General features: G+C 37.4%; 1 protein-coding gene and 1 pseudogene across 1 annotated transcript in view; one reads left to right on the forward strand and one right to left on the reverse strand.

Moving 5' to 3' along the window:
• Nucleotides 1-22,038, forward strand: part of CACNB2 (calcium voltage-gated channel auxiliary subunit beta 2) — a 345,404-nt gene that overhangs the window by 5,056 nt on the left and 318,310 nt on the right. Inside the window, exon 2 of the mRNA XM_090266571.1 lies at nucleotides 5,471-5,563. Coding sequence (XP_090122697.1) covers nucleotides 5,471-5,563 — 93 coding nt within the window. The remainder of the gene's footprint in view (nucleotides 1-5,470; nucleotides 5,564-22,038) is intronic.
• LOC150019665 (small nuclear ribonucleoprotein E pseudogene) lies at nucleotides 10,734-11,227 on the reverse strand (annotated as a pseudogene).

A 22,038-nucleotide genomic window follows, 5' to 3' on the forward strand; every position in this document is an offset into this window, starting at 1 on the left:
AAGGGGATGGTGGGGGTGGGGGTGGGGGGAAGAGAGAGACAGCCAGACAGAAATTGATCAGTTGCCTCCCTCCCATATGCACCCTGACCAGGGATGAGGACCCCTCTACCTTTTGGTGTATAGATGATGCTCCAACCAAATGAGCCACCCAGCCAAGGCTATATGCTGCCTTTTGATTCCTTTCTGCTTTTTTTGTAACCTGATGCATATAGAAAACAACTTATGTTTCCCTCTTTCTAGGGAGTTAAACTTCTCTCCTAGTAAAGGATCTGATAACCTCATTTTTACTAAGCTATTGGTAAATGAGATCTCATGTCTTAGTCCTCTATGGGTAGTTTTGGTTTTGTTTGCTTTGGATCCTAAGATGAGGAAAGTCCTCAGTTCAAAGAAATACATATTGAAGAATGCTAATTGAGAGGGATAAAACTAATTATAGACATCAGCATATGCTCATGGGGAGCATTTTGTAGGTAGGAGAAGTTACTATATCCATCAATCACAGAAGTGACATCATTCTCAAAGACTCCCCAGGGGTTGCCAGGCCACCTCTGTGTGTACAGGTGGCCTGAAATCTCCCCTTAACAGGCAACTTCTACAATTGACTACTACTGTCTACTTCAATCATACAGAAATTTGATTTCAATTACCTGTAGAAATATGAACATGTATTGCTTATTTTGAGCCTATAGTTCAGTTTTAGTAGTTATTTAGTATCAACAAGGGCATTAATTTATATGATAAATGTTGGATTTTTAAAAATATGTCACTTTTGTATGGGTGGAAATTTTTTTGTTTTTTTAGTTTCTGAAATCTTAGCTTGGTGGATATTTAAGGTGAAGTAAAGGAATTTAGATATATAGTTTTCTTTTTTGCTTTTTGCTATGGTGGTAATTTGTTTGTATTGAGCTGCATTCAACTAACTAATAGGCAATTAGTGGACTATTCCCTCACTTATTGCAGGTATTACATTCTAGACCCACCTGCGATAGGTGAAAATCCACGAAATAGGAACCTTACATTTATTTTAGTATTTATATATATTTTAAGGCTTTATAAACCCCACACACTTATAAACCATTCCCAGTCCCTTATTAACCTTTCCCACTCCCTAATTAACCTTTTCCAAACTTTTATAAACACTACTTATGTTCTTAAATATACTCTACACTCTTAAACCTACGTAACTTTAACAACATACATATACAGTACTGCAAAATCCTGCGATATAGCGAAAAATCCACGATAAATCTACATGGGTTTTTTAATTAAGAAAACTTTGAAGAAATGTTTGAAATTATTTTATTTTACATGCTCTTTATATATGAATAATAGATATCACATATTGGTAATAAATATAGAAAATAACACCCATGAATCTGCCACCCAACTTAAGAAGCACACATTACAAATAACTCTTCTGTGCTACTCCCTATCTTATCCTCTCTTCTTCTCTCTCATAGCTAACCACTATCTTGAATTACAAGATTATTCTCATTTTAAAACAGACATAATTCACTACATATGATGAACAACAAAACTTAAATATTTTCAGATGTGTTAAATACCTGTATAGTATGTACAATCAGACAGAACTAGATTCTTATCTTGGATTTGCCACATATTGTTTTGTATCTTTGATATTTGTAGTCTGCACTTAAAAAACAAATAAAAAGTTGCAGGAAGTATTGTTGGTACCTTTTTAAATAATGTTTTCATGAGGGTTAAATGAGATTATAACTCTACAATGCTCAATGCTTGGTGAATAGTGGGCAGTTGTATCATTATTGTTATAACTACAATTATTTTCACTATTTTATGTCACTGTATATGCATAATTCTCATTTATAATTTAATAACTGTTTAGTCAATTAACATGCTTCAATAAGAAGCCTTGACTTAGTTTTCAGATAATTAATATATTTTTGTTGTTATGCATGGTACTCTTTTTTAAAAATTATTTTTCTATTACAGTTGTCGCACTAGAACTTTATTTTTTAACAGCAGTATAAATTTTCACTAACATTTTTTAAAAGTACAGAAAAATGGACTATTGAACCATGTTAGTACCATTTCCCAGAACATTCACCTGTATCCCGGAAGATGCTTTAATTCTTTTTCTGGACCCTGGATATTGTTATAAAAAATAATTATTCATTGAGTAGTGACTCTATAGTTAAAAATAAAAAGAGAAAACAATGGGGAAAGAGAAATTCCTGCTGAAATCAATGAAAGAGCAGAATAGAGGTATAATTAAGCATGTCGATTTATTTTGGCTTTTAATAAATATGATCTATAATGAATAGGAATTTGCTGTAACATTATTAAGGCATGAACAATTTAATAATTTGAATAAGTCATTCCTCATAAATTTAAATGATTAAAGTGTGATATATATTTTTCTAAAAACTATCACCAGTTTGCAAGCAATTCAGTGCACTATGTTTGTTTTTTTAGTGTGCAAACTGTATCTCAGTACAGTTGAAATCTATAATAATCCAATGTAAATACATTACGTGGATAGCTAAGTATACCTGAAATAATTTTTATGAACAGTATTCCCAGGGACCTAGAAAAATCAATGTGACTTTTAAAAAATTCACTTAATTTCTTGCAGAGAACTGCAGCCTCCCCTGTGACTGACTATCTTAAATATGGCATGGTTCTCATGGTGCCTGTTGTGCAACTGTGAACAGCTATGAGAAAGCTTACACAGCAAAGCAGCTGACTAGTAAACTGTATTTATCATTAAAAATCTGAGACAAATGACAACAAAATTTCAAAGACATCCTTTCCACCCATTTCAACACAGTACTGGAAGGACACAGGATAATGGGATGAGATTATATTTTCTCTAAGATAGTTTATGCTCCTCATGAAGATAAATAGTCTATTTAACATATATCCCTCTCCCCAAAAAGAAACATGTTAGATCCAAAAATGCTTTTCCAGTCATAAGTATCTTTGCATATAGAATAATATATATTTTTTAATTTTAAGGAATTTTTCATACTTTGTTTAACATTGTTAGGACTTGGAAGACACTTCTGTTCAAACCTTTACATAATAATTGGAAAAGGAAGAACATTGTTGAAAGAATGTTATTTTTCAACAGTTTACTGAATAATGTTTACACAAGTAAGAAGAATAAGCTGTTAAGTGAGGAGAACCTTGTATCATACATTATGAAAGCCCAGCCTAGATGATTTTTCCTTTTATGAAGTTGAGAGTTAATTAAATGCCATGGAAACACATTTGTATTATATAAATTGCTTGGATACTTGGAAGAGACAGATATATATTTAAGAAAATTTTTTGCTTTAAGATCATACCACCCTCTTGCTGATTGCAAATGCCTCTAACTTACTCATAACACAAATGTTTGTACTGTAATGGGTTTCAGCTTGCCTAAGTGCTATGTGTATTATGGTTTAGATCTCCATTTTAATGAAAACCATATGAATATGTAAAATAAAACAAAGTAGCATTTTTAAAACCTGAATATAGTGATTTTGAAAAAATAAATATTGTAAATTCTGATAATCTAATGAAGTCTCTGTGAGCCTAATTATTCTAAACGTATTATAAGTTTAGCCCAGTTTTTCCCCACCTTTCCAGCCCTAATGTGGATATCGGTTTTTTTTTTTATATATTATATTGAGTCCTTACCATGTGCCAGGTCTCATACTAAATGCTATAAAATACATTATTTCATTTAATACTTAAAATAACTCTGAGAGGTAAATATTACTATCTCCATTTTAAGGATGAGAAGACAGATGTTTGGATAGGTTCGAAAATGCATTCAAGGTCTGCCATAGCAGGATCCCAACCTATGTGTATTTAATCATAAAGCCCAATGGAGAACTACCTTTCACTTATATTTTAATGTTCAATATTCAAAATAACTTGATCTGTCATGAGCTATTTTTCACCTATATTTTAATATTCAGTGTTCACAATAACTTTTCCTGTGCCTAGACTTAATCATAGATTGATGCATAGTTTATTCTTGGTTCTCTCTCTGTATACTGTAGATAGAGTAGTAAAAGCAAGTTCATTTGTATACAGGGTTGGCCAAAAAGTTTGTTTGGGTTTTTTCTGTAAGAGGGCTCTAGTAGTGCTTAGTTGTCTTTAGTTTCATCCAAAACAATTTCATTAGATTGTATTGTGAGCTTCATATCCGTGAGCATTTAAAAAAAAGTCAAAATTGGTGAAGTTTTTGTAGTCATTTTAATATTGAAGATGGAAGAAAATTTGCAACATTTTGGCATATTGTGCTTTATTATTTCAAGAAAGGTAAACATGCAACTGAAATGCAAAAAAGATGTGTGCAGTGTATGGAGAAGGAGCAGTGACTGACCAAACATGTCAAAAGTAGTTTGCGAAGTTTCATACTGGAGATTACTTGCTGGATGATGCTCCATGGTCAGGTAGACCTATTGAAGTTGATAGAGATCAAATAGAGACATTAATTGAGAACAATCAATGTTATACCATGCAAGAGATAGCTGACATACTCAAAATAGCCACATCAATAAAGTTATTGGTGAAAATGAAAAATGTGCCCTTCATTTTATAGAAAAAATATTACAGACTTTTTGGCCAACCCAATATGTCTGTGTTTGGCCCAATACTGTTATTGAAACAAATTGTCTTACCTTTAATGTCCTGTTCTTAAAGGCTTATTTTTCATTACTATTATTTCATAAAATTTATTGTTCTTGACTTTCTCAGGAAAATTTTAGGTAATTAAAGAGTGAGATTTTCATATCACATTCAAGCATTACCACCATGGGTCAGAACATTTTACAAAATATTTTGATTTCTTATGATTCACCACTACTTATAAATGTATTTCAGCATCTCTCAAAGCAATCTCTATATATGTACAAAAGTATGAAGAACTAGCACCATGCTTCATTTACGTTCCAACTAGACCTATGTATGAGTATATGAATTTAAAGGCAATCAGAATTCATACTGCAAAATGTTCTTCAGCCACCATATGCAATTCTTACAAGTACCACTCTAATAAATAAGCCCCTATGGAATTACAAATTAAACCCTAAAAGAAGCACAAAATGCATGCTCAGTACTGCTGGACAACAATATTTCATGATGCGTTATTTTTGACAAGTTGCCTTTCCTCTCACCTTACTGCTGTTAACCCAGTCCCTACTGCACTTAAATATTTATTTTTTAAAGGCTTTCTCCTCAATGGCTTTTGCCTCTTAACAACAGATAGGATAAGAGCATAAATCATTTTAATTCACTGATTATTAAATGCTTTGTCTGGAAAATCTTCTTCTCTCTACACTCAGGGACTTTTGATTTGTGCAATAATAACTTAATAATGCCCACATGATAGCAATTCATTCCTTGTTTTGGTCTTTGACGTGTTCTAGAACTAGGCCTAGATGCCTATGAGAGGGTCTAACACTAATCTCATCCCCCCCCCCCTTTTTTTTAGTCATATGGAAAAGGAGCTAGAAGGAAAAACAAATTCAAAGGATCCGATGGAAGCACGTCCTCTGACACTACCTCAAACAGTTTTGTTCGTCAGGTAAGGGGTCTCTTAAATTCGTACTGTGGAGAAGGGTATTTAAATGAATTGAGTTTTCCTTAAGGGTGGTTTTGTATCATCATCCTTAAGATTTGTCTAGTATTATTGTATTTACTTTTAGTTGAAGTGAAAAGTGTTCTGTTTAATGTCATAATTAAAATATTTAAATTTTAAGTGAGAGTAATAATTACAGTCTATCCTGAAATTTGGGACAAGACAAGGGTGAAATCCCTTACAAAGGATTTCTTCATAACAGAACGAGTGAACCTGAGCAGAAGTGATTACAGATTTTGAAAGGTTTTTGTGGGGGGTGTGGGGCAGGCAGTTAGCATTCACATCACCACCTATGGAGTTGGGATACTGGTATTTCTCTAGTTTGAGTTGTCCTTCTGCTTCCCACTTGGCATTTGGATTGTAAAAGAGAAACTTGGTTTTGATGGTCAAGGTTACTGAGGTTAGGTAGAGCATGAGCTATCATTGTGACATGATTTAAACTGCCCTTGGTGATGTAGCATTTATTTCAGTTAAATATGTGGTGTATTCCTGCTTAGCAGTTTGGAACTGTCCCCTGAACAGGGAGTGTCAAGATCCCTAACTTACAAACACTCATATTACATATATGGTAACAGAACCTCAATCACCAGAGGAAGAACACAGGCAGCTAGATCTCTGAGGATAATAGGTTACAAGTGGAGACTAAAGTCTCATCAGGTATAGGGCAGCGAGTCTCTTGTTTTAACACTCGTCTGTGGAGAGAAAATTGGGGAGGAGGGTTCTAGAGAGAATCTGTTTCCCTGGCTGAAGGACCACTAATTTCCAGTTGGTGTGCTCATCAGTAATCTCTTATCAGCAACTGCTCTCGCCCCAAACAGTGGTTGTGAACTGGAAAAGCAGTTCCTTCTCTTTTGGAAAGAAAGCCACTTTCCCACAGTGCTCCCTGTGTCCCTTCCCACACACCCCCCCTCCCCATTTAGTTAGCAGCCATTAAACTTAAACGTGTTCCCCTTCTGGCTCTGTGGGGCTTTTACACTCAGCTGGTGGCTGCCTCCTTACACTTTCCAGACGCAGACAGAGGATGATCCCTCTTTGGCCACCGGTTCCCTGCTTGCAACGTCAGGTACACTAAAGGTATGTTTGAATAATTTACAGGCAACTGGCAAAGTCTGGTTCTGGTCTGTGCCAACTGGGAATTGTTTCAGTGCTTAGAAAAACAGTTGGTTTAAGACAGAGTGGAGCTTTTTCTTACTAAGAAACATTTAGAAAGAAGAAGGAAGTGGAAGCTAAGCGAAGGCTAGCCCTGGAGGGGTGTTCTAATGGAGCTGAGAGGGTGTAGGAAGAGCTGAAGGTGTGTGCGCTGGCTTGATGTCATCGTGGACAAAGTTCCGGTATTGTGGTCCTGAGGACAAGGGGAGGGCCTTAGGGTTTGGTGACTTAGCTTAGGTGCGTCTGTTAAAGGAAAGTTACCTAAATCCTTTTCCATTTCAAGCATTCATATTTATTCTGCCTCTGGTAGAAAGAGATTGAGCCTGCAGAGCTAGAATACGCAACTCTGAGTCATCATCTCAGGGCTCAACATCAGAGGACCTGAAGCAGAAACGAATAAGCCTCTTAGCAGCTGCAGCAAAGCCACACAAAATGACAAACAGCTTGTCAGAATTATATGGAAAGAAAAACTGATATGTTTCAAGTGAGCCAAGGTATTGTGAATAGGAATTAACAGTATAGAGCCCTTATTGCTCATTTTAGCTCTGGAAAAATGTCATTTAAAGGTAGTTGCCAGATTATCTCTTTGGCTGTGAATTCCCCTTTAATGGAGTTTTTTAAAAAAGATTTTATTTATTTATTTTTGGAGAGAAGGCAAGGGAGGCAGAAAGAGAGGGAGGGAAATGTTAATTGGTGGTTGCCAGGAATTGAACTGGTGAATTTTCACTTCGTCCAACCAACTGAGCCACACATGGAATTTTGAGAACTTAATTAGAAAGGCAAGAAGAGTTTGCCATGCTGTGTATAAAAAAATGAACTGGAATATGTTTTTCCTCATAATAACTGCCTTTTGACACTGTTTTTGGTGATGTATGTGAGGTTCTGTGCTTGAAACACAATTATAATGATAAAGAAAGCTGTTAAACTACTTAATGTAAATTTAGATATGTATTGCAAGAACATATGTGAGCACATAAGAACATAGCCAAAAATCTATCATACCAGCCCATCTCTTTGAATCTCAGTAGAATGAGTTACTTGTCATGGCATGAATTTTGGGTCATGAGAACACAGGCATCAGGTCCCTGAAGTGCCGCCTTGCTTCTATCACAGAAGGAAACCAGTGTCATCTTTGGTTGAGTTAAACACTGTATTTTACTTTGGTAATTGAATCTCTGTTCTGTTAAAACAGCATTTGTATTTTGCTACCATTTCAAAACAAGCAAAAGTTATCATGATATAGCTAAATATTTAATAGATTATGGTTTCGTCAGATTACTTGCAGAAATGCACAGTAGATAATAACAATAAGTATATGTTAGATTAAAGAATTTGAAAGAATCTTTTGTTTTTTAATCATAGGTATATGTTTTAGTAAAGCAGTAATTTGTGTTAGTATCCAGATGCACCTCGAATATATTGCGGGTTCAGTTCCAGACCAGTGCAGTAAAGCCAGCTGTAATCTTTCTGCTGGTGGAGGGGCTTGCCTTCAATGTGTAGGGAACACACCACCAGGGAGACGCAGTAGAGTGAAGCACCACAGAACGAGGTGTGCCTGTGCTGCTGTTCCTCGTGTCCCAAACCGCCCCGCTAAGGAGGACGTGTACAAAGATTCCTGGCGGCATTTTTAGGATGAGGTATACAAAGTAATCGTCTTTTCACTTTCTTATAGGAAAGCGAGGATGTCTTTAACATTGTAAATTTTTCCCAGGCATCATCACTTCAAAACAAACAAAAAGGAAAACAGACAAACAAAAAACCCTGAAACACAAAACAAAACAACCTTTCCACAGAAGTTGCTCAGGTGCCCAGTGTGCGTCACTACCCCCGTGGACTGTGCCACTCTGACTGGCAGTCAGAAGAATTGGAAGAGTTTTTATTTTTTCCTTCCTCCCACACAAGTCAAAGAAACATATACTTTTTTTTTGAATCCTGAAAGTTTTTTTTTTTTTTTTTTTCACTTGGAGGTGAACTAAAGTCTGAATCACCTGTAGCACCATGCTGGCTGTTTTTGAAGTCCCGCTGATGTGGGCCCATGAATCATCCTCTGTTGTGAATCTGGGTAAAGTCAGTTGCACAGACAGCATCCAGTTTTACATTAGGCCCCTGTAGAAATGGTTTTTCAGTTTATTAGGTCTTTGCTTTGTAAATAGACATTTTAAATTTAAGTTATTAAGAGGCAGAAGGTGTTAAATGTGACATCTAGGTACCCTAGGTAGAATTAATGAAGATTATTGCTCTAATAAGTTATGTACTAAAAGCTACTCAATACATAAGCTCTGGTTATCTTGGAATTATTATTAAGATAATCAAGACATCAAGGATGTCTTAGATTCTTATATATAAACTCTGTACTCTTTGGCTCTGTGTTGTGAATAGATCCAGCAAGATAAGAGAACTTCATTTATCATAATAATAAACTTGGAAAAACTATCATTCTTAAATATTTTGCATTTAATGCCTTGTATAAGTTTATAGTCTATTAAAATAAATAAGTTTTTATATAACTTAACTCTTTCCTCCCACTTCATTAAAAAAAAAATGGAGGTTTGTTGTCTGAAAAGGAGGTATAAGGGGATAAAGAGGGGAATGAGTAGTTTATTTTAGGACCAGAACCTAACCAAGTAAATTGATTTACTGGAAGAAAAATTGATGGATAGGAGTAACAAGGCCGGCCTGGCATTGAAGGACAGAACGTGCGTGCTATTCTTTTCAAGAGATTGTGCAAGAACTGCTAACTGTATAATTTCTTTCATGCTGCCAAGGTCAGGGAAAACTATGTACATCTGCAAATAAGTACTGGTCATCAAAGTTAAAGCAGCTTCGGGGGGTGGAAAGGGGGGTGTTTGTCACTTTAATCAGTCCAGTTTGCTTCTCTTCTCCCCTTCTCCTCCTCCTCTCTCTCTCCCTCTCACCACCTCTCCCTCCCTCCTCCCCTCTCCCTCCCCCCTCACTTCTCTCACTTTTCCCCCCTTTTCTTAAAGTTTCTTCATTTTGTTAAAAACATGTGTCCTCCCTGGCTACATTTATGTACCTGCCAGTGTTCCTAAGATGAACACCAAATGCTAAGGGGACAACTGTCAGTTTGCTTTATTTCGGTGACTCCATAGCATGGCAACTTTCTTTCAGAGTGTACAGTCATCTGAGGGCTGCTATATGCTCTGCTGTGTGTGGCCAGGACTTACACATTGTTTCTCCAGATCATTTTTATGGGTCACCCTGATATGCCAACTGGCAGAACGTGCAGAAAGTTGAGCCTTAGAAGTCAACAACTCTTTTGCAAATTTTCAAGTGGCATTATTTTGGGGGGTTCACAGGGAACTACTCTGCAGTTGATCTGGGTTTTTTGCTCACCAACATATGTTGTGCTTATAATGCAGTAATCTCGCTGCTTCTAAGGTCTTCCAAGATACAAACTGAGATGACAAAATGGAATGAACAAAGTATTTAACAGAAGGTTGCATGACACCTTCAGAACATGGTATTCTAAACAAATTCCATCATCTTCCAGTACCATGTTCTTGGTGCTGCTTTTTTGGACCTTTTATTAGTTCAATTTGGCTTTAAATACAAATGATTAATCACAGAGACACACAGTCTATTTTTTAGTTTTGTTTTGCAAAGACAGATTAAACTGTGATAATGATTATAGACTCCAGGCCTGCGTAGACTGATATGTTTAAGGTTGGATAAATCTTCCAGCCCTTAAATAGTGGCTTGTTGCCTTGTAATGCTGTATTCATCACAAACACAACTATAAATAATAATGCAGTAGATTTATTGCCACTGTGATTTCCTATAATTGTCTTTTTATCTTATTAGATAGTCACATCGAGATTTTGTGAATGGTAGAATCTGTCCGGAGACCTCTTAAGAACTCTTCTTAAATATATCAGTATAAAAATTTGAGCTTTTCAGAAAAGAAGCCCCCCCTTTTTATTTTTTTATTTTTTTATTTTATTTTTTTTTTAATAAAAACAATCACACAGCATTTATTGTCATTTGGTAATAACAAAAAGGCAATCGAAGTGATATAAATGAATGTTCAAGGACTACATCCACAACAAAGAACACCTAAAAAACACAAACTGTATTGCTTCTCAACAATTTCTTGCTTCATTAGTCACTTCTAGTTGGAGACACTTTGGAGGAGAGTGATATTATCTCCTTTTAGCATGATCCGACCTAGTTGTTTTCTTGACTTTGTTTTAGAATGAATTTCTTCTGCATCATCTAATACAAGGTTCATATATTCATCAAAACCAATGATACAGCCCTCTATTCGCATATTCACTTGCTCATAAAGCCACACCTGAATCCGAGATCTATTTTGCAAGTATCTGAAGATGAGGTTGATGGGCTGCACCATCTCCTTCTGCACTTTTTGGCCCTGGCCGCTGTACGCCATGCTTGAAGCTGACAAAAGACCTCACTACACCCCACGTTACCTCAAAAAGTTACTTCTGGAATCCCCTTTTTAAAATAATATAAACATATATAATACTGGGAATGTTTATGTTTTAAAGGATATATGTACTTTAGAAAGTATTAAAAAATTAGGTTTTGTACTTCAGCATACAAGTTGCTTTACAGAGTCTTTCTTAAGGGGTTTGTGTGTGTGTGTGTGTGTGTGTGTGTATGTGTGTGTTTGTGTGTGTGAGAGAGAGAAGAGAGAGAGAGAATAGGGCTATGATTATACATGAAATCTTCCTCATTTTTTAAAAGATTGTTCTCATGTATTTGAAATACCTACCTTATAAACTAGGTTTGATTCTGTAATTATTATAATAATTTTTGTGGAAAGAGGCACTTTTTACCTTTGCATATTTTTTCCACTTATATACATATAGAATTTTAACATTTAGAATTATTTCTGCAGGTGTTCTTAGTTTCTTGGACTCTTGGATATGCTTCAAATTATAACATACTTTCCATTTATATCCCATTCTCTCCCATTATTATTCTTGTTGTTTGGCAAATCCATGCAGAGTCTTTGAAGTTATAGACTGAAATAGCCCCACTAGATAAATTGAAAGTTTAAATATGACCTAATATGGAATAATCAGTATGACCAAGAAAAAAGAGTTTCATTAAACACCGAATTTATAAAAAGTCTATGTTTCAGGTGAACCCTAAACTTTTAGGAGTGTTGCTAAAGATCAATTACTCAGCTTAAGGTTAATTATTCATCTGTCTCAGGCCTTCACAGGCATTGCACCTGAGTAGTAGTCTGGTCCAACCAAGGAATAGTTCCTTCTTCCCCATTTGTGTGTGTATATAATGTCAGTTTCTCTCTATACTGATTTGTTTCTGGAAATCTTCATGTCTGATGATTATCAGATGCTAAAGAAGTCCTTTTAGAGATATCGGTTTATGTCTTAAATTTTTGCTATGGTTCAGTTCAACAAGGAAGTGTTCCACTGTTATCTTGTCATTACTCCACATTAGTGACCAAGCATGTGTGTTTATAACAAAGACAAAGGATCTAAGCACCCCCCTACCTCCACCCACCCCCGATCTTATCATGCTTCATTTTACCATCTGCTTATTTTAGAACTGGGTGATGAAGAAAGGAAAAAACAGGAAGATGATCACAGGAGGAGGGGAGAAGCTCTGTAGAGTCTTGCATTGACTCATAATTGGAAAATGTAGTTAAGGCTCTTTAGGAAGTCTCTGTCCCATGCCACCATCTCACCAAACTGTCACCAAGTTTTAGAGATTATCTTGGTTTAGGACTTTACATCTCCTTTCATATTTCTTTGTGGCCTTAATATATGTAGAAAAATTCTAGCTTCTCCTGGTGATAGGAGGGCCGAGAGGACATCTTGATTATTTGGACTTCTGACAAGGACACTTCGCTTTGACTCAGCTTTCTCCTCTCCATCCTCTCAGAGTCTAGGCATTGTGACCTCACCAGTTTTTCTTTCTCGAAAGTAGTATTTTCTCTGAGCCCAGGGCCTTTCTTCCATGTAGGTGTGACCTTGAAGTTTACTTCCTTTTGGATGTTTACTCTCACAGAAAGATATGTTGATTACTCTTTGGTGTAGATGCTATATCTGAAAATTGGAAAATGGCCAGTTTTTTTTTTTTTTGAACAACCCCACAACCAAAACAAAGAGACAAACTTTTCATTTGAAAGAAAAAGTAACATAGATTGTGTATTGGATTGCTAGAGCTGTTATAGCAACGCAACCCAAACTGGGTGACTTAAACAACAGAAATTTATTGGCTCATAGTTCTGGAAGCTGAAAATCTGAAATCAAGATGTCCTTCAATGTGTATTGAGATTTAAACTACAATTAAAAAATAATTTTTATATTTGCATTTCTCACAGTGAATTATTAACTCTCCTGAGTTCTTACAGTTATTACTTCAAATGTATAGATACTTAATACCAAGAAGAATGAAGAATTAGGATTCTCACTTAATCCTTCTTTCTGGCAATTAGAAGGAAAGCTGTAGTGAGGAGAAAAACCACAGGATGTATCCGAATACCCTATTCTGTATTAGCTACTTGTAGGGGGAAAAAAATCAAAGATCATATGTCATCTCTTGCTGATTTTTTGATGAGGCATACTGGTTCACCAAGGCGAGGATGAGACAGAAGAGCGTTATTTACTTTTCAAGGTGTTACTTTAAGTAACGTTCCTATACTAAGCAGTGTGTGTTTAAGGAGTCCAGGGAAAATCCTTTATTAAAAATTGGACAGTTAAGTGTATTGTTAGCATCAGAGGGCTGGACATGTGCATTTTGAAAACAATTACTAAGCAATCCTAATGCTCACTCATGATTAAGCACTATTACCTGAAAGGGATCAAAGGATCAGACTGGGTCATAAAGAAGAAAATAGACAGGAAGCGGCTCCTAGGGAAGCTGTGAACCAAGGCATGACATACTGACATATGAACAACCATCTGTGAAGGACATGTGAGTTCTCATAGAGGAGCAAAGGAAGTCCTGTGTGAGCCCTGGGGAAGGAATGTTTTATTCTAAAGAGTAAGAATAGAAAGCATCTGAGCATTGACCCCAAGAATAATTTTAAATTAAAATTTTAAATTAAGAATAATTTAAAATTGGAAATGGAAGAGCATAGTGTATTTCGTGTGTTTCTGGGATGCTAAGGAGCTGCATATGTGGAATCAGGGTGTGTGGAGAGATGGCTGGGAGATGAGGTCAGAGGTGTGGGGGGATCCCTGGGAGCCCCACTGCTGTGAGGGGTTTCATGCAGCATCCTGGGGAGAGGAGAGATTTGAAAGAATGCACTGATGGGCTGGTTAGATGGAAAATCAATCACTGTCAAAGAACGTATTTGAATAAAGACTATAGTAATAGCTAACATTTATTAAATGCTGCCAATGTGCCAGCCACACTGGTAATCACTCTATTGTATTGTCATCACAGCTCACTCAGGTCGGTGCTATTAGTATCCCACTTAACAGATCTTGCATGGAGGCCGAGGTAGGCTAATTCATTCCCAAGTTCATACACATAAAAGTACATAGTATTTATTAGATCAAACTGGTATATTTGGGGATGTTTAGGTGTTCATTGGGCAATGAGAGACTTTAGACAACAGTGATGATGCCCAAAATCTGAGGAAGGTGGGATAGTGGTTTTGGGTCCCTAGGCCAAAGCCAGTGACTGTGACTGTGGGTTATATTGCACGGGGTCTGGCCACCTGAGCCAGGACTCCAGCAAAAGCTGGGCAAAGTTCTGGGTCCCCAGAGCTGAGCTGGCCTCAGGCAAGGCTTCAGCATCATCAAGGAATCAGGAGGGTCACCTGACTAGTACTGAGTCTACATAAAAAAAAGACATTCACAGTGAATGAGTGAAAGTTATACAAGTATTAATTGTACCATTCTTTAAATTTTTCTACAGATTTTAAATATTTTAAAATAAATCATTTGCAGCAGGAGGAAGTGGGAGGGAGATGAGAGTAGGCAGAAGCTCTGTGAGAGAGGCCAGGATCCCAGGGCAGAGTAAGAAGGGAGTGCTTGGTGAATGTCTGCCCCACAGAGGAATGCTGAAGGAGTCACTTCACACCTCAGAGATTCTCTAGGTGGCTCAGCCTGCCTGGCTGCTCAGAGGTGTTTTAGGGTCTGGAGAGGGCCTAATAGAACAAAATTGGGTGGCAAAGGCTGGTATTTCCTACCAAGCACCTTATTAAGGACATTTGCATTAAAAAAAAAATCTTATAAGACTTTTTCCTTAGCAGACAGAATAAAATCATGTATAAACCCAATAATCCAAGTAGGTTTCCCTCACAGATGGGAAGTTGCAGGAGGTTGGAGGGTTTCTAGCCCCAAACAGCTGCTTATCTTAATGTCATAGTTGGCTTTGTCAGTAAATTTATGTGAACCCCTTTGAACTGGTGCCCTTGAGTGAAGTAGTCATTAGTGGTCATATAAGTTGAAAATCAGCCATTCCCTCTCTGCCTTGGGCCATTTGTTTGAGGGAGAACAGTTGTTTCAGAAAATGAGGTTATTTGGTTACCAAGAGACGCTGCCCTTTCCCCTACCTAATTACCCATTTTGGATGAAGAATTGCGTAGTATTTGTTCGCCAACTCTGCATGCTAATAGGCTTTTAGGGGATGTTTATAATATTCTCATGACACAGGACAAGACAGTTTGACTAGCATTTTCCACAGTTTCTCTCTATTGCAGTTAATAGAGTGAGCATCAGCATCCTGAAGATGTGACATATAATATGAATGTAATAAACTGTATTTTAATGATTAAAAAAAATAAGGTTGCATATAGCCTGATTTTCACACAGTTGTTTCAGGACCACACATGTTTAGTCATTTTTATTTAAAGCAGAAAAGTACTCTGGGTTCAGGATTTGAAGGTGTCTATTATGAAACAATTTCTCCAACCATTTGTTTGTGTATATATGGAAACTACCCTGGAAGCAGGCCAAGTGTACATGTACTTTCTGACTTTGCTAGACTTTGTTTATACTAAGTTCTCTCAACTGATCCTCACTTACTCATTTATTCACCAACATGTGGAGTGCCTTTACCAGGCACTGGGCCAGATAAAGTAAAATAACAAGGTTCTTTTCAGTTTTAAGATAAATAATTCTTAGGGATGTAATGTACAACATGGTGGCCGCAGTTAACAATATTATACTGTAGATTTGAAAGTTGCTAAGAAATCTTAAAACTTCTCATCATGAAGTAACATAATTAGTAACTATGGTGATGAATGTTAATGTGATGATCATTTCACAGTGCATATTCATGTATCAACTCATTAAGTTGTACACCTAAAACAAATACAATGCTGCATGTCAATTATCTCTCAACTAAAAAGGCAAGTTTCACAGATTGAAATATTAAATATATTAGTGCTTTAAAGTCCACTCTTATGAGTTGTGTAAAAGAAGTGAGTGAAAAATATGGTGCATACACAGGGCAAGGACTGATTGGTTCTACCCTGGGGAAGAGGAGACTGTCACAAAGGAGGTTGCATCTGAGCTGGATACTGATGGATGAGGAGAAACATTTAAGGAGAAGAAGCCGGGAAGGGGTGTGTCAGAGTACTTGTGCTGTGCCAAGGCAGGAGGAGAGATTGAAAATGTCACGGTCCCTCTGCTGTGGCTGTTGGCTGGGCAGGAAGGAGATGAGTCTGTTAGGTATCAGTGTCTAATATTGAAATATGGAGAAAACATCACTGCGTCCCCTGTGGTACCTGGGTGCTGTGTGGCTTTTCTCATCAGGACCACTTCTATCCCACGTACTGAATGAGCTGTTTAGGATCTACTCTAGCTCAACAAACACCAAGTAAGGGTTTCCTTTCATAGCTCGTTTTCTTGATGTAGGTCATTTTAAAGGACAGTATGTTTATTAACAAACACTTTATGCCTTTTTATTTCCCTTTAAACAGATGTTAGATTGACCATAGATATTTATATTTCTGTGCTTTGAAGAGTTGTAGGTTTGTGGGTGAAAAATGTTGTGTTTTATTTTAGATTTTAGGTCAGAAGTTATCTATTGGGAAAGTTATCTGATTTAAAAACCAGGATCTACATATAAATTCATCCTATATATCTATAAATGTATGCACATTTTCTTTGTTGGATTACTTTAGAGATAATGTCATCTAACATATTGTTAAGGTTTTTAAGTGTTTTTATTATAAATTAGCAGTGAAATCTTAAAAATCAAGGGGGTTCAAGTCTGAATTACTTGATATCATGATTCTACTCCTCAGGTCTATTTACATTTAAAAATAAAATGTACAAAATTAGTGATAAAAGGCATAATTGTATGATAAATACTGCCTTCTGAATAAAGTCCTCTGAGTTCAACTTCAATTTAGAGTACTTCACTCAATCACTTTGAGGCTTTTGATCAAATCTTTATATTTTATAAGGTGAATATTTTATACAACAAAGTGTAGATTAACTTTTCAATTGAAAAATTTTACTTCTTGGGTCATAGCATTTGTCTCCTCTAGCTGTTCATATCACTGTTCCAGTTTCCCTATGCTGATCTTAAAAAAAGGAAGGAAAGCAGGATATATCAGTTATAATTCTGTTACAGGAGATTGCAGACATGACTCAGGCTTAAGCACGAAGAAAATTTAGGGGTTCATTTAGCTGTAAAGCCCAGGTGTCAATGACTAGAGTGGCTCACATGTCATTGGCCACCTGGTTTCTTTCCATCTCTGGCCACTACTCTCTCTCATGTTTGCTTCATTCTCAGCTCTCGGTGGTGGCAAGAAGGTTCCCAACAGCTTCAGGTGTATATCCTTCCAAGTTCGTGTTGCACTGCCTCTCATTGACCATGAATGATTGACTGAACAACCATGAACTAATAGCTCAGGCTGCTGGCCTATGATTTACTGATGAGCCGGACACAGTCATGTGCTTGTTCTGGAGGTGGGAGAAAATGTTACCGAACAGAAAGTGGGTTTTGGCTGTCTGCCGTGCATAAGCAAATTCTGGAGACAGAGGTTTGCTGAAAAAGGAAAAAGGTCTGTTATTCAAAAACTGTACAGCTTGGAAGAATGGTAAGCTTCTGCTCCAGAGCCCATCCCTCCAGAACACTCAGAGGAAAACATCCCACCCCCCTCTCTGCTAGACCAGTCCAAGATTACGCACAGAGTTCCTTCTCCCATGAAATACCATCCTTTGGGAACCACAGATGGCTGCAGCACAACCATCCAAGCAGCTCGGTTTCTTTTCCTGCCACTGTCAGGCCTCAGGCTCCTTCCTGGAGTCCACATGTGGTGGCTGGTGCTGCCCTGCTGCCACTGCTGCTCTCTGCACTGGGGACGGGGCTGCTGCCAACTGCTGTGGCCTGCCATGCGGGGGTTTTGTCATGTCGGCCATGGGGCTTGCTGCTTGCCACCCAGCCATGCAGCTTCCAGGGCCCACTGGTCCTGCAAAGCGCTTTGGCCTGCACATCTGTGCTGTGGATTCCAGCGGAAGAGAGCGACTCTTTACCTTTTCTGTTTAAATCTCCTGGCCCAAACTTCCACACACTCTGGAAGGGTTCAGCTTCCCCAGCCAATCCCATTTTTTCTCAGGCTAGACTGGCAGTTCAGCACCTCCCCCTGTTGCCATGTTGACCCTTATGGTACACCTGCTACTGTGTCCTCTTTTCCCCTTCAATCAGCAACTGGAAGGGGTAGGAAGGCTTTTCCCTTTGTCCATCACTGTCTAGCCTCCAGACTTCACACAATGACTTCCTTCTGCCATGTGTCTGCCCCAGCGCAGGGAATCTGTCATCACACCCCATGCTAGGTTTGTTACCTGGACAACACAACCCTGCCACACTGCCTTGGGCCGCTTCCTCCTCTGGCCCCTCCTTCACTTTGGGGTCTGGTCAGGTCCACCTGTATTAAAAAGTCACTTCTACATAAAGCACATGGACTAAGAATATGAAAATTAGTGACTTTATAGGGGACATATAAAAGGGGCTGTTACCTGAGGAAGAGTGAATAGATGTTGGGTGGTGAAAAAAAGAAATGAAGTCCACTTTAGAGGGTGAATGAAATCTGTTGACTTGTGAGGCCTTAGATTCCTAAAAATGGCTTAGGAAAACACTCTCCCCCAGGTATAGGTGAGAGAATAAGTCATTGGAATCCCTCAAGCCTTCCTCTAGGCAGTCCTGTGTCCTTTTCTGTCTAATAGCAAGGGAATTCCTAATGAGGATGAATGAGTCTGTAGAAACATCTCCCTGAGAATGAATTAATATATATACTTATATGTACAGGAATATGTATTCATGGCTATGTGTGCTGCCTCTATATTCTTTAAATGATCAAATTTTAGTCTTTGTGATAAAACCACCCCAGGTTGCCAGTAAAAAATTAGAATGTTTTAGTGTTGTGTGTGTTCTATATATATGTGTATGTGTGTGTGTGTGTGTGTTGAAAAAGCCCCTGTGGGTACAAAAAGACTAACTAAATCTGTTTTTTGTGGGTTTAACATTTGAGCAGGACCGATATGTTAGAGGCAGAACAGAGAGTTAATATTTGTGTTAGAAGTCAATGATTTGTGTTCTTGAAAATGATATTTTTTTAGCTCGAATATAGTATTTTCAGGTTTAACAACAATTTTAGACATCTTACAAGAATTTAATGAGATGTTTGATAATCTTAATAATTAGAGAAAATTGACATTAGAGTCTGGATTTTATTTTATAAGTAGTAATGATAACTTTTACTTGGAATGTTAACCTAAAGGGAAGGAATATTCATTTGCTAAATTGTGCGGTGTTTGATACTGTGTTATATTCAGTACTGTTGACTTTGTTTTTAAGAACACATTTGGCACACATCCAGAGAAAATGGTTGTTCTTGTTTTCAGACCTTTATAGTAATAATTTTCTATTATGCTTACCAGCACGGGGAATTCTGCAAGTGAAATAGGGAGGGATATCCAGTTCCGTCTTCTGCGGGGCATCTGCGTTCCTTCTGGCATATGTTTCACTCAGTCTCTCTCTCCAGGGAATGTAAGGATTGCCCTTTAGAAAGGGGATTGTGACAAGGTAGGATTTTTGGATTGTGTCAGAATCTCATCTCAAACTTGAATAAGCAAAAGGGAATTTGTTGCCACCATAACTCTAAAAAGCATAGATATTACTGGGGATGACAAGATGCTGGCAGGATTTTGTCTCCCTGCGCGACTATTGCATTCTCTCTCACCACAGACCAGATTTTCCTGACTGGGTAATGAGGTGGCCATTGGAAGCTCCAGGCTCCCTTTTGCCAGCATTGCTCACAGAGAATGACAAGCTGTTTCTTCCTTTTCACCCTTCCTGATTCCATTTCAAAGAACCACAGGGAAGGACTCTTATGTGACCTGTTTAGATCATGCATCACCTTTTGGATCAATCTCTGTGGGCACAGATGAAGTTCTATGATGAGCAGCTTGGCTCAAATGTGTGCACAGGGCAGGCAGCATGGTAGCACAGAGGAGATGCAGCTGCACCAAGGAAGGGAGGTGAGGCTGTTACTGGAAGTCAAGCACTTAGCAGTGGAAATAGTTGACTTCCATTATACATGATGCTTATATGAGTGTCTCTTTGCTCCCACACAATGTGCAGAGGAAAGCAGACATCTCATAAATACTGTGTGGTCTTTATTGTACCCTGTGTCTTCCCCATGAATTAATGGATTCTTGCTTTAGGCATAGATCTAAATGAAGGGCAGAACAAGGTGGGAGGTAAAAGACCTATTCTCCCGAGGAATTACAAGACCTACATCTTTCAAGGTGTGAAGAGCTAGGCTTTCATCTGAGTAGCTGATTGAAAATGCTTTTCTGTTATCTTGAATCTTCCTTCATTATTCCCCTTAGATTCTATTTACCATGTGCTTTCTAGTTTTTCATACATCGTTTTTTCCCCTAATGATACTATACCTACTGAGAATATAGAAATAGAAGTCCAAAGAAATTAGGCTAAAGGTCGCAGAGTTGGTAATGGCAGAGGCAGGATCTAACCTAGTGGTCTGTGCCCTCTGTGCCTCACCAGGCTACCTGTGTTACCAAGGTTTTATTTTAATTTAGTATCGTCAGCATTCATTGCTAAAAACCTACACCTGTTTTACTTTACCTTCAATGTGTGTCTTACTTAAGTGACCCATAAAAGGCTAACATGTAAGTGTTTGTCCTTTAGTAATAGAATCACCTCATCACTATGAGCACACACACTGGAGTCAGGCTACCTAAATTCAAATTCATGCTCCCAAAATCTCTAGATGTCTAACTTTGGGCAATTTTTACTTACCCCTAGTGAGTTTTATGTTATCTTCAAATGGGAAAAACAATAAGGCCTATCTTACAAAGTTATAGTGAGAAGTGAGAGAGATAATGTAGGTGAAAGAAAGATAATTTATCAAATACTGTGGTTTATGTAAGCATCATGCTCTATAAATATTGTTTCAAATAGTGCTAATAGAACAATTTATTTTAGGACAGGGTATCTCTTTATGTGGTACCCCTGGGCGAGAGATGTATTCTTCATTGAAAGATTCTGGGACATGTAAAGAAAGAGGTTCCTAAGAGATTTGGTTTAGACTTTTAGAGGGTGAGTTTAAGGTTTCTTATAATATTGAGTTTATCATTTAATATTTTCTACATTTGGAAATTAACATAGTAAGTGAATCATGGGGGTTCTGATATGGGAGACATGCTTGAATAGAACATATTTCTTAATATGAGAAGCAAGGACATTATTATGCTTTTTTGATTATTAAGAAGTTTGTATCCAATGGTAGGACTGTGTCTTGTTATAGTTTTGTAGGTTTTAAAAATATTTGGCAATTTACTGAGACTTTTAAATGTTTAGGTTTTACATTTCTATAAAAGTACCACAAATATCCTTGCAAATTAGTGTGCTTGCAGGGAGTTGGTGGTAGCAGGGGTAGTTTGCCAGCAGAGAGCTGAAGTTGGTCAGTTTCAAATGGTCTTTATTAAATGAGTATTTTATCAATAAAAATTCAGTAACAGAAACTTCTGGAGAGTGAAAAAGAGACTCTATTCTATCATAGTTACCAAATAGAGACTCTGTCCTGTAATACATACAGTTCACCCTTGAACAATGTGGGTTTGAATGGCACGGGTCCACTTATGTGTGGATTAAAATAAATAAATACAGTAAATGTATTTTTTCTTCCTTATGATTTTCTTAACATTTTATTTTATCTAGCTTACTTTATTGTGAGAATACAGCATAGAATACATATAACATACACAATGTGTGTTAATTGACTATGTTATCAGTAAGGCTTCTGGTCAGCAGCAGGCTATTAATATTAA

Source organism: Furipterus horrens, unplaced genomic scaffold (genome assembly GCF_987537825.1).
Source record: "Furipterus horrens unplaced genomic scaffold, mFurHor1.1.pri manual_scaffold_2, whole genome shotgun sequence".
NCBI classification, from domain to species: Eukaryota; Metazoa; Chordata; class Mammalia; order Chiroptera; family Furipteridae; genus Furipterus; species Furipterus horrens.